The sequence below is a fragment of the Nicotiana tabacum genome, chromosome 7 (assembly GCF_000715075.1).
Source record: "Nicotiana tabacum cultivar K326 chromosome 7, ASM71507v2, whole genome shotgun sequence".
NCBI classification, from domain to species: Eukaryota; Viridiplantae; Streptophyta; class Magnoliopsida; order Solanales; family Solanaceae; genus Nicotiana; species Nicotiana tabacum.
Genome location: NC_134086.1, coordinates 122,813,591 through 122,827,100, shown reverse-complemented (window position 1 = coordinate 122,827,100; position 13,510 = coordinate 122,813,591). Strand labels below are relative to the sequence as shown.

Sequence of the window (13,510 nt, the reverse complement as noted above, 5' to 3'; positions counted from 1 at the left end):
CGAAAATAAAATAAGGAAGGTGACCCCGAGACCTGCTATACCAAGCATGCATACCTTGAAGTCTACGATAAAGGTAGCTAGCAGGTAATCTCTAACGATCGACACAAACAAACGTACATGGACCTGCACAAAAATGTGCAAAAGCTTAGTATGAGCACATCATAACGGTACCTACTAGGTATCAAGCCTAACCTCAATAGAGTAGTGACGAGGCTAGGTCAAGATGCCTACCATGATATAAATAGATAGTATGAAAATATAATACGAATATGTAATGAAAAATAAAGAAAATTGAAACGAAACTAAGATCATAGTATGAACTAGTACCGATAATCAACAATGGAAATAGCATAAAAGAACCAACTAAAGGGCTATAATGATCATGAATGGACAAAAACTGCTAGAGCAATAAAGAATGAAGCAACAAGAAATATTCCCACCAAAACACTTTGCAACATGAAATAAACAGCAAGAATCACAACGAGGTACTTCCTCATGTATAAGAAATCAAACCGAGGTACGACCTCGTATAATCAAGAATCACAACCAAGGTACTACCTCGTATTCACATTTCTCAATTTCAATCACAATCTTTCCTTATACCGCAGCGTGAGCCTTACATTTGAAATATGTTTGAAAATAATTTTTCCGAAATAGCTACACGTACTTTAGCCCACCTAATGACGCCACATGGCCTCACGTAGTTCCCCTACAAGTGACACGCACATAAGTCCCATTTTATACCGCTGCATGCACATCGACCCCAAGCCTTATACTGCCGCATGCGCATCAATATCATATCACAATAACAACTCGCACCACAAGTGACCATATATCACAACTTGCCAACAATAATAATATCAATATTTCCACAACAATAGCCCATGGCTCTACCACAACGTATACAAGAATATCAACAACCGCAATGGATGAAAAATACTCAGATAGATGTTTCAACAACAACCAACATTGCCTCAACATATTAATGACTTTCACAACTTCAACACCATATAACTCAATAATGAGAGAAACAATGTATAATCACGATATTAGATAAGACTAACTCACAATAAAAGAGATAATATTCAACATTGAGTCTCAAATAATGGAAATCAAAAGTAAAGGGATAACATGAACAATTACTTCAAGTAACGAAAATAAATAAGGAAAGAGATAACACGAACAATAACTTCAAATAATGATGATTAACAATGAAAAGATAGCATGTAACAATAAAAGAGGTAATAAGTTCAACTAAAGCATGTGAACAATTTAACAAGTAGGATGTAGAACAAGTACTAAGCAAGTCAATTAAGGTGTGTAAGGATAGTCTAACACAATTAAGGATAAATTGACTATGAGAATTTAGAACATGATATGACATTTCAATTAAAGCATGAAAATCGTCTAAGTAGCCTGAACCGGTCAAATACCACATACGACTCGTGTACCCATTCGTCACCTTGCATACACGGATTTCATTTAGCACAATTGAATCAAGCAATACCAATCCTAAGGGGTAGTTCCGCAAACAGTGCTAGGGAATTCAATTGCAATAGATAAAGTCAAGATCTTTACACTTTTTCCAAAAGTCAACAAAAGTAAACCTAGGGCTTGCCCGACCGAAACTCGGGTCCAATGATAGATTCTGTCTATCCATGACCCCATGAGTTCATATATGTGATCTGTTTCAAAATTCAAGTCCAAATCGACTCTCAAAACTCAAATTCTTATTTTTAAAAAATTTGACAAAGTTTTACAAATTTTCACTTTGATTCACATGATTTTGATGTTAAAATCTAAGATAACTTGATGGAATATGATTAGAAATAGATTAAAATCACTTACCCAAGGTTTGTAAGTGAAAATGTCCTCTCCAAATCGCCTCATACCGAGTCTTGTGTTAAAAGAAATGAGAGAATGAGTTCAAAAATCCCGTACCTAAGCTATTTGTCCCATCACAAATGTTGCAAATGCGACCTAGCGAACCCTGCAAATGCAAAGAATCCATCGCAAATGCGAAGACCTTCCATCTCTACAGTCATCGCAAATTCAATGAAAAGTTTGCAATTGCGAACCTTGGATATCTGCAAATGCGACCATGTAGATCGCAAATGCAAACCATCTCTCTCCAGGTACTTATCGCAAATACGAACACTGGGTTCGCATTTGGGTTCGCATAACAGACTTGGCGTAATATCGGAATTGTGACCCAAAAACTCACAAATGTGAGATCAGAGGCACCTGTGCAAAAAAACTAGCAACTTAAACTCTCAACACTCTGCTAAGCGTCCAAAATTCACTCAAGCCCTCACGGATCCAAACCAAATATCTACACAAGTACAAAAATATCATACGAACTCACTTGCGTGATCAAAATACAAAAATAACATCCAAAACTACAAATTGAATTCTAAAATGCATGATTTTCAAAGAAATTTTCAAGAACTTCTAGAATTACAAGTATGCGTCTGAATCCTATCAAAACAACTCCAAACGACACTAAATTTTGCAGACAAGTTATAAATACCATAACAGACCTATTCCAAACCTAAAATCAAATTCCGAGCTCGATAGTTAAAAGTCAACCTACGATCAAACTTTTTAAGTTTAAATTACCAAATTTTGGCAAATCAACACAACTCAACCTATGGACTTCCAAAATCAATTCCGGGCATAAGCCCACATTCGAAATCATGATACAAAGCTATCAAACTCATAAAAACATAGTTCCGGGTCATTTTCACAAAAGTTAATGTTTGGTTAATATTTCTAATTTATACTTTTAAGTCAAGATGGCTCACGGATATCAGACTCTAGCAGTTCATCCTATTATTGCTACACAACCTAGGGAGGGACCCACTATGTCGTCCGAGGGGCTGAAGAGGTTGGAAAAGTTCACCAAGTATTTCCTATTCGTTTTGACGACATACCATCTGAGCACCCCCAAGATTTCTTTGACTGTTTCCATGAGGTATTGTGCAACATGGGCATAATTGTGTCCAATAGAGTTGACTTTGCTGTTTTTCAAATGCATGGCTTCGCTAAGAGGTAATGGTAGGGGTATGTTCAAGGCAGACCAGTAGGTTCACCTCTACTCACTTTGGAACAGTTCTCATAATTATTCTTGGAGAATTTCATCCCTTTTACTCTGAGAGAGGACTACCAAAGCTAGTTTGAGCACCTCCAGCATGGTAGCATGACTATTACCCAATACGAGACTAGATTTGTAGATTTATCTCGCCATTCAGTTGTCTTGATCCCTACTGTGAGGGAAAGAGTGAGGAGATTTATCAATGGCCTTACTTACGACATCAAACTACAGATGGCTAGAGAGACTAGGAGTGATAATCCCTTCACTCGGGTTGTAGAGATTGCTAGACGGATCGAGAGGATTCATAGTCAGGGTAGAGAGGCGGCATTTGAGAAGAGACATCATCATTCTAGTGGTTTTAGTAGTGCCTCATCTAGAGGTCAAGGTTCATTTGGTAGAGGCCATCCCAGCAGGCTAATTTTGTCAGCGCTTCAGGTATCACACGGTACTTCGGGCAGTCGTGGCTCTTATGGGTCTCATTCTGAGCAGCTATATACAATGTACCTCCGATTTAGAGTTCTTAGGATGGTCATTCAGGACAACAAGGTCAGTTTTAGGGTCAGTAGTCACATCAACCAAGGGCTTGTTATACTTGTGGAGATCCGAGGCATGTGGCGAGGTTTTTCCTCATGCCATAGAGTAGCATGCCACATAAGGGTACTCTGCCATGGTTATAGCACCAGTTGCTCCACCGCCCGCTCAGCTAGCTAGGGGTGAGGGTTATGCAGTCAGACGTGGTGGTTAGACCATTAGAGGTAGAGGCCAGCTAGGGAGAGGCCATCTGAGAGGCGGAAGTTCGATTGGTGGGGCTCAGTCCCATTGTTATGCATTCCTAGCTAGACTTGAGGTAGAGTCATCTGATGTGGTCGTCACATATATTGTTTCGGTTTGCTATAGAGATGCATCAGCTTTATTAGATTCGAATTCCACTTATTCGTATGTGTCATCATATTTTGCTTCATTTTTGGACAAGTCTCGTGATTCTTTGAGTGCCCCCATTTATGTGTCTACACCTGTTGGGAATTCTATTATGGTACATCGCATTTATCAATCATGTTTGATCACTATCAGGGGTTATGAGACTAGGGTAGACATTCTGTTACTTAGTATGGTGGACTTTGATGTGATTTTGGACATGGATCTGTTGTCACCATATTACGCTATTCTGGATTGTCACACTAAGACCGTGACATTGGCAATGCCGAGATTGCCGATATTGGATTAGAGAGGTTCATTGGGTTATGTTCCCAATAGGGTGGTGTCTTATCTAAAGGCACAACGGATGGTTGAGAAGGAGTGTTCGGCATACCTAAACTTTGTGAGGGATGTTAGTGTTGATACTTTTGCTGTTGAGTCAGTTCCGGTAGTGAGAGACTTTTTTGATATTTTTCCAGCAAACCTACCGGGCATGGGCCCCGATAGGAACATTAATTTTGGTATTGACTTGGCGTCGGACACTCAACCCATCTCTATTCCACCATATCACATGACACCAGTGGAGTTGGAAGAATTTAAGGAACAACTTCAGGAGTTTCTTCATAAGGGTTTCATCAGACCAAGTGTTTCACCGTGTGGTGCTCCAGTTCTATTTGTGAAGAAGAAAGATGGCTCCATGAGGATGTGTGTTAACTACAGGCAGCTGAACAAAGTTACGGTCAAGAACAAGTATCCACTACCACATATTGATGATTTGTTTGATCAACTTCAAGGTGCTAAAGTGTTCTCGTAGATTGACCTAAGATAGGGATATCATCAGTTGAAGATCTGGGCTTCAGACATTCTGATGATGGCTTTCAGGATCCGCTATGGTCACTATGAGTTCGTGGTAATGTCTATTGGGCTAACCAATATCTCAGCAGCTTTCATGCACATGATGAACAACGTGTTCAAGCCATACCTTGATTTCCTTCGTCATCGTGCTAATTGACGACATATTAGTGTACCCTCGCAGCCGGGAGGATCATGAGCAACACTTGAGGATCGTGCTCCACACTTTGAGGGAGAAGAAGTTTTATGCTAAATTCTCCAAGTGCGAGTTTTGACTTGATTTGGTAATCGGGCCACGTGATATCCAGTGAGGGGATTAATTAAGGTAGATGTGAAGAAGATTGATGCAGTTCACAATTGGCCTAGACCTGCATCAGTTGCATCACAACTGGCCTAGACCTGCATCAGTTATAGAGATCCGAGTCATATGGAGGTGAATATGCTTTCTTTTCCCTATTTCATATGATCGGTTAAATATCCAATCTAAGAAATTTTTTATTTCTCTTATGAAGTGCTAATTAAATACATTACTACGTATACGTATCTTATTTATACTCTCAAAATTTCAAAATTTTCTTAATCTGCATTACTTTTTCTTATGTACCGGTAGACAACTTCTTCAAGGAATTCGTAACTGGTATTACATGAGTGTAAAGTCTTCACTCCACCAGCCAAACCGAAGAAAAAGTATAATCACTATAAGAAGCAAATTCATAAGTTCATTGCTTTCACATCCGTAACATTTAATTTTTTGCTATTACTTTCTTTTAGATATACAGAATGTATATCTTGCATGCATGGTTAAATTATCTAATCTGAGCAACATTCGCTACTCCATCCATTAACTTCATCAAGTGCTTAATTAATGCTACTATACAAGATACTGACGTACTTAGATATTTTTTCATAATTTTGACAATTTTTTAACCTTACTTAGTATGTATATTCTTTCCTTGTTGAATACATCGTTACAGTGGAAAGATTGAGTTCGGATATGACTTTATGTACTGCAAATTCAAACGAAGCTAATTAGCTTTTTCTACTTTTATACAGCACATGCACTAATGATATTAATTGTATCAATTGGCACCAACTTAGTTGTAGTGGATTAATTGAATATAATTTGGATTACATGTGGACCCCTGGAATTGATCTATCATGATCTCATGCAAACGATAGAAACGCCTATAAATAAAGCTACCATTTTCTCTCTTTCTCTACGTACTATAACTTCAATTCCTCCTTTAGATCTCCATGGCTTCTTCCACCAAAAACAACATGATCCTTTTAGTTATCACCATTTTAACTATAACTTTTAACAGTGCTTCTGCTGCTGATCCAGATCCTCTCCAAGATGTTTGTGTCGCAGATCTGAACTCAAGTTAGTATTCATTTTTTCTTTTTTCAATAACCAACTTCTCATTTCCTCCATGGTTAACTAATAAATAGTTACTATATGTTTTTCAGTGATAGAAAATGCGGATCTCTTTTCTCATTGCTTTCACTGTTCTTTCTCCCAAATATACAACTTCCTCGTCGTCTCGCAGGAATCTCTGATGTAAACTATCTTTGGAGCAATTTAACATTCACCCCCCACTCCCAAAACCACACAAATATGTATATGTTATCACCAAGCACTTATATCATTTCTAAACTTGTTTTCCCATATGGATAATTAAATTATTTTTACACAAACAGTCTATATGATCCTATTCTAGTAGCTAGGTAAAAACTTTATTTTCTAGTTTACTAATCTCACTTTTTATGGATGCGTGACTTTAAGTCTTCTATATTAAATCTTTTATTTATATCATAATGCTGATTATTCATATTTAATTACTCCTATAACCTTTTTTAATATAATACGTGAAACAGCTATAACGGTGAACGGATTTCCATGCAAAAGGAACTTTACATTCACACCAGAAGATTTCGCATCAATGGGAATCGCACGACCAGGAGAACCCAATATATTTGGCAGTCGAGTCGCGGTGGCCAACGTTTTTAACATGCCTGGCCTTAACACACAGGGTGTATCAATGGCTCGAGTAGACTTTGATCGTGATGGTTTAAACCCCCCACATACTCACCCTCGAGCCACTGAAATTATATTCGTAAAAGAGGGTACGTTAGTTGCTGGATTCATCACTACGGACAATGTTTTTGTTAACAAGTTGATCACAAAAGGAGAAGTCTTTGTTTTCCCAAGAGGTCTCATCCATTTCAGCTTTAATGTTGGCAGAGGTAACGCAACTATTATTGTGGCCTTTAACAGCCAAAATCCTGGTGTTCAGGTTATTGCAATTTCCATGTTTGCGAGTAGACCTCAAATTCCAGAAGAAGTTGTGGCTAGGGCATTTCAAACTAGTGTTGAGGAAGTTCGGGCGATAAGGGCAAGACTTGCACTACCTACTGCAGGCTTACCTTCAGGCCGCCAATGTGACGACCGCAATATGCACTCACAATATGATAAACATGACGACTGTAATATGCACTCACAATGTGATACACGTGATGACTGTAACATGTACTTACAATATGATAAACGTGACGACCGTAATATGCACTCACAATACGATAAACATGACGACCGTAACATGAACTCACAATATGATAAACATGAGGACCGTAATATGTACTCACGATATGATAAATATGAGGACCGTAATATGTACTCCCGATATGATATTATGTAATGACCTAAGATTATAGTTGTAATCTTAATAATAAATAAATGGTGGATATATATGAATAATTTCTCAGCTTTTGCTTTTGATTTGGATTTCCAGAATGCATCTTTGCTATCTTTTATATAACGAACTAAATTTCGGTGACACTTAATGTCTTTTGTTATCCTTTTGGGTAAAAAGAATACTTTGATCAATTATTAATTCCAGTTTAAGCTCAAAAAAGACGGGGGTAAATGTCTTTTCCGTACTTTAAAGGGATCTTTACCCAACAAGCCAATTGGATTCACTGTTTTTTTTAATAGTGATAATCAGTATATATTGATTATCTCCATACTCCACTTGTGGGATTACACTAGGCTATTGTTGTTGTTATAGTAATAGTAGTATATATTGATTATACACTGAGTATATATAATTATACACATATTATATATCGATAATACATATATTATACATCCGCTGACTATATTTAGTTTAAGCGATTAGCTGAGCCACCAAAAGCGAAGAATAAAGCCCAGTTGGAAAAGGCCTTAGCTAAGCTTAATGAGGTAACGAGTCTTTGGATTAGGCCCAAATATTTATGTGTGCTCTGCTCTCGCTAGGATTTGGAAGGGGAAGTGCACGGTTAGCCTCTAATAACACATGTATTTACTTTTAAGCCACTGTTTAAAATATTTTTAGTCTTTAGCCACTGCTTTAATAAACTTTACCCGCCCGGATGAAAACACCCTTCTGCTCATAAAGTTCAGGACCAAGTGTCCTTAACTTTTGAACTTGCAACTCTAAGTTCACTACTTCACGACTACATGTCCTTAACTTTTGAACTTGCAACTCTAAGTTCAGGACTTCAGGACTATATGTCCTTAACTTTTGAACTTGGAACTCGAAGTTCAGGACCACTTGTCCTTAATTTCTGTGCTTGTCACTCTAAGTTAAGGACTACTTGTCCTTAACTTTTGAACTTGTAAGTCTAAGTTCATGACGTATTGTCCTTAACTTTTGAGCTTGTTAGTCTAAGTTCAGGACCAAATGTCCTTAACTTTTGAACTTGTAACTGTAAGTTCAGGACCAAGTGTCCTTAACTTTTGAGCTTGTTAGTCTAAGTTCAGGACCTATTATCCTTAACTTTTGAGCTTGTTAGTCTAAGTTCAGGATCAAGTGTCCTTAACTTTTGAACTTGTAATTCTAAGTTCAGGACCAAGTGTCCTTAACTTTTGAACTTGGAGCTCGAAGTTTATGACCAAGTGACCTTAACTTTTGAACTTGTAACTGTAAGTTCAGGATCCATAACGTAGCAGAAAATCATACGTTATTTGTATTTTTTCACAAAATAATAATAATAATAATACTAATAATCGCAATTTACATATAAGATTGTTATCACTCGGCTTGGATGCAACATTGATAAGACAAATCTACATAACCTTTTCATTACTAGTCTGATGAAATACAAATGACGACGATTTATTTTCTAGAGAATGAAACCAAAATTCTCTTTGATTACTCTCAGATTCACAATACATGTTTATTCCCTAGTAAGCTTACATAAGGCGAATTCGAAATAGTCGCGTCATTAGACTTTAAATAACGGATGGTTAAACAAAAAAAGTAAAAGATTAAATGCCAGAAAGGAATGAAATATTCTTTTAACAAATAAAGAACAACATTCTAACATTGATATTCATTCATAAGTCAAGTATATGTTTGAATCAGAGTTACATCAAAAGGGAATTGATCAAGTACAATTATAAACGCTGTGCAAATGTATTGGCCAATAGTGGCGCCAGAACTTGAGCAAAGTCTATTCCCGTTGTATTTCTGAAAGCATTCCATTCCCCTTCAATACAGTTCTTCTTCCTAACATGAAAGAGATAGAAGAAAGGGTAACACAGTCTTTTCATATTAATTTTAATAGACTAGTGGCTACTATTGCTAAGCATTCAAAATGATGGATAAGAAGTAAATACCACTTTAAAAAGTGACTACCCCACACAATTTTTACCTAACTTAAAGGGACAATGGGCCAGGATGAGATCCTCTAGTCTCTTCGGTTTTCTCATAGATAGGACTAGTATAGGAATGGAAAAACATTACTAGATTACTAGATTGGATTGTGGAATTGAGTAATTAGTATTTTTAAATCATACATTCTCCCTGTTTTTAAGGTAAATGTAGAATCTAAATTGATTGGATATATATTATTTGGGGGAGGGGGAGGAAGCTAAGCTTCCACTATGTGGGAACAACGGTAACAATTTTAAAAACTCAACCTTACGCTACATTTCTTTCCAAATAATAATACAGTAGCCATCCAGTCTACACATACCACAAAAGTCACTGGCAATTATCTTAAATTCACAAAGAGTTCTAACGTTGCAGGAAGGTGCTTTTTTCTTGTTAAGCGTCTGATTGGATATATATCTAACATCAGAGAGAGTGTTAAATTAAGATGCATTTGCCACTTGAGATTACATATTTCTGCTTTCTCCAAACATTTGGAAAAAAGCATCAGTTTTGAGCTTACTACTTAATAGGAAATTGATGTTAATATCAAAAGGCTTTATTCAATTGAATACGGAGCTTTTAAACCAATTAGTATACGAGACGTGAATATAATTACCTGGATAAAGGAATGTGTACAGTGATTTAACATTATATTTGTATTCAATGGAACACTACTAGTTTCCAGCAATTTCAGCATTTCATATGCTTTTTAGTTCCTTCTCCATACGTTTTTCATCATTTTAATTTTTCATTTTACTAGGTAACAAATTATGCGAGAAGGTAGTCTTCTAGATGATTACATTAATTTGATTTAGACATGGAAGTAATATAATTGCTATGGTGCAATTTTAATACTTTAAAGGGGACTAGGCTCGCACACATATGAGATTTCATATATGATTTGCAAAATTTTGTTACTATCATTCCTTCCGTGTTGGAATCATTAAAGTGAAAGATTGCGTTCAGAATTACTCGTAGAGCATGGCTAGATCAATCATGATCAAGAGAAACCCCTATATATAAATATATGATGACGCCCCTTAATTATAAATAAAGCTACCATTTTCTCTCCTTCTCTTATAACTTCCTCCAATCCTATCCATGGCTAATTACATGATCTTTTTCAAGGTAGCCATCACCATTTTAACTATTACTTATAACAGAGTTTTTGCATCAGATCCAGATCCACTCCGGGATGTTTGTGTCGCAGATTACAACTCATGTTAGTATTTCTTTTCCAATAACCAATTTCTTATCATCTCGTTTTCTCTATGGTTTACTTATAATAAACACTGATGTTTTTCATTGATAGATGAGAACTAATGTATCTCTTTTCTCAATGTCTGTTGCTTCTACCAATTATACACCTTCCTCCTCTATCAAAATTATTTTCTTATGTAAACATAAAAATTAGTATAAGCAAAAATTAAAGTCTAGCTAGTTTAAAGCAACTTTGGAGCAATTTAACATGCAAACGACACACACATATACCATACTATATCATAGTGCTGATTATTCATATTTAATTACTCATATAATCTTTTTTAATATATACGCAAAACAGCTATAACGGTGAACGGATTTCCATGCAAACGGAACTTTACATTCACTCCAGAAGATTTCGCATCAATGGAAATTGCACAACCAGGAGAACCCAATATATTTGGCACTCGAGTCGCTGTAGCCAACGTTTTTAATATGCCTGGCCTTAACACACAAGGTGTATCAATGACTCGAATAGACTTTGAACGCGATGGTTTAAACCCCCCACATACTCACCCTCGAGCCACTGAAATTATATTCGTAAAAGAGGGTACATTAGTTGCTGGATTTATCACTACGGACAATGTTTTTGTTAACAAGTTGATCACAAAGGGTGAAGTCTTTGTTTTCCCAAGAGGTCTCATCCATTTCCAGTTTAATGTTGGTGAAGGTAACGCAACTATTATTGTGGCCTTTAACAGCCAAAATCCTGGTGTTCAGGTTATTGCACTTTCCATGTTTGCGAGTAGACCTCAAATTCCAGAAGAAGTCGTGGCCAGGGCATTTCAAACTAGTGTTGAGGAAGTTCGGGCGATAAGAGCAAGACTCGTGCCTACGAATGTGACCATGGAACATAATCATGCAATTATGTAGTCACTTAATTGTAAGCATAATAAATATGGTGGATAAGAATTATTTATTATGCATATGTATTTATACCGTCTCTATTTGTCTCTAGCTACAATGGCACAAGTCCTATATAAATGATTGTAACTTTTTCTGTTTGGTTTTGATTTCTAGAACGCATCTGTGATGTCTTTTAAACAAGCTAAAATTTCGTAATGCGTAATATCCCTTTTTAATCTTTTTGGGTTAATAGAATCTTTTTATTATCACAATTTAGGTATAAATTTCTTTTTCCATGCTTCTAAACATCATTAAATTTCACAAGTTCCGCACAAAGGTCATTTAATTGACGTGTTATTTATGTGAAAGTTATAATGCATGAATTGTTTATACAGTGATTAAAAATATAATATATTATACACAAATTACTCAATCTAAAAGGAAATTTATGTATTGTTATATGGATTATTTATGTGCACAAGTTATTTTTTCTAATTGTGCAGCCAACCAGACATATTATTTATGCGGATTTTATAATGAAATTAATTATCCTGTACGTACCATCAACCAAATGACCCCAATGGACTAAATAAGTCAAAATTCAGCGCGCTGGAAACTAATATTCAAAATGGAAAACACGAAAGGTAAGGAACGCATAAGCAATTGAATAAACTAGAAATAGACAGAGAATAGCATATCCGTTATTTACGTGGTAATCTTCCATTCAGGTTAAAACCGAAGTAGGAAATAGAAATTCACAATCAAATATGAGTAAAGAGTTGGAGTCACTTCACGACTGTGCAGAAAAATACTTTCACACCTGTTTACCTTGTTGCACCCTATTTTCTACTAGTCAAGACATGATTAGGCACCCTTTAAAATGTTAGGCACCCCTTAAAATCTAACTGAGGTAGCTTCATAGGACTTATATTATTTTTTTAGGAACCGGTTATTGACACTATGCTTAATTACTATTAGGGCATGATTTACTATAATCTATATCTATATCTATATCTATATTATTATAAAAGTAGGAAGTCCTTAAATTAAAAGTTGAATTACTAATATACCCTTCTTAAAAACTTAACTTCCTTACATGTAAAATAAAAAATTCAACGTTCCCAATAGCAACGTTTTGTGCTCTATTACGAATAGTCACAACCTTTCAAATCTATCTTCCTTGTAAGTTAGATTAATATTATTTTCTACATTATAATGTCCTTCCATTCACTTTTGAAGTTGTCAATTATACCGGATGTAAAATGACATTTTCATGCAGTTTTTTATTTTACTGGACAAACAAGTGAATTGCCGCGTCCAATAAGTTGATTGTAAAGCTAGCGATAAGGTGCATTTAATATTTGTCCCAACAAAGATACTCTTCTTTTCATTGAGAAAATATAAAAAAATGAAGAAATATTGCATGTTGATTGTGGGTATAAAGTTGAACTTAGTGGTATTCCAGTGATTTGAATGCATGGCTCTTGTAACCACGGCTATGGTTATAACAGTTATGGACAAAAACAAATTCTAGATCTTGGCTTTATAGTCGTCCGCAATAGCACAAAAACAGTAGTAACAATGAGATTCCTCAAATTTTGCAATAAGTAATTAGAAGGTACGCTAGCTCTAAATTCCTAAATCCCTCCTCTTACTGGCTGTTTATAAGAAAGAGTCGATTAATATTATCAATAAGTTAGTGTTTCATCGAAGCTTTTATATATATGTTAGTTTTGTTATATTATTTATACAATCAACTATGTTGTTTTGTTAAGAGAATTATTGAAAATTACCAAGAGTTTGGCAGGTTTCTCTTGCATCTTCCGACGTGTTTAAAAAATTCATC

General features: G+C 35.8%; 1 protein-coding gene across 1 annotated transcript; it reads left to right on the top strand.

Moving 5' to 3' along the window:
* Window positions 1-10,656: 10,656 nt before the first annotated feature.
* Window positions 10,657-11,691, top strand: LOC107780532 (nectarin-1-like). Its single transcript, XM_016601087.1, has 2 exons — window positions 10,657-10,777; window positions 11,120-11,691. The coding sequence occupies exons 1-2, from the start codon at window positions 10,657-10,659 to the stop codon at window positions 11,689-11,691; spliced, it is 693 nt and encodes a 230-aa protein (XP_016456573.1).
* The last annotated feature ends 1,819 nt before the right edge of the window (window positions 11,692-13,510 follow it).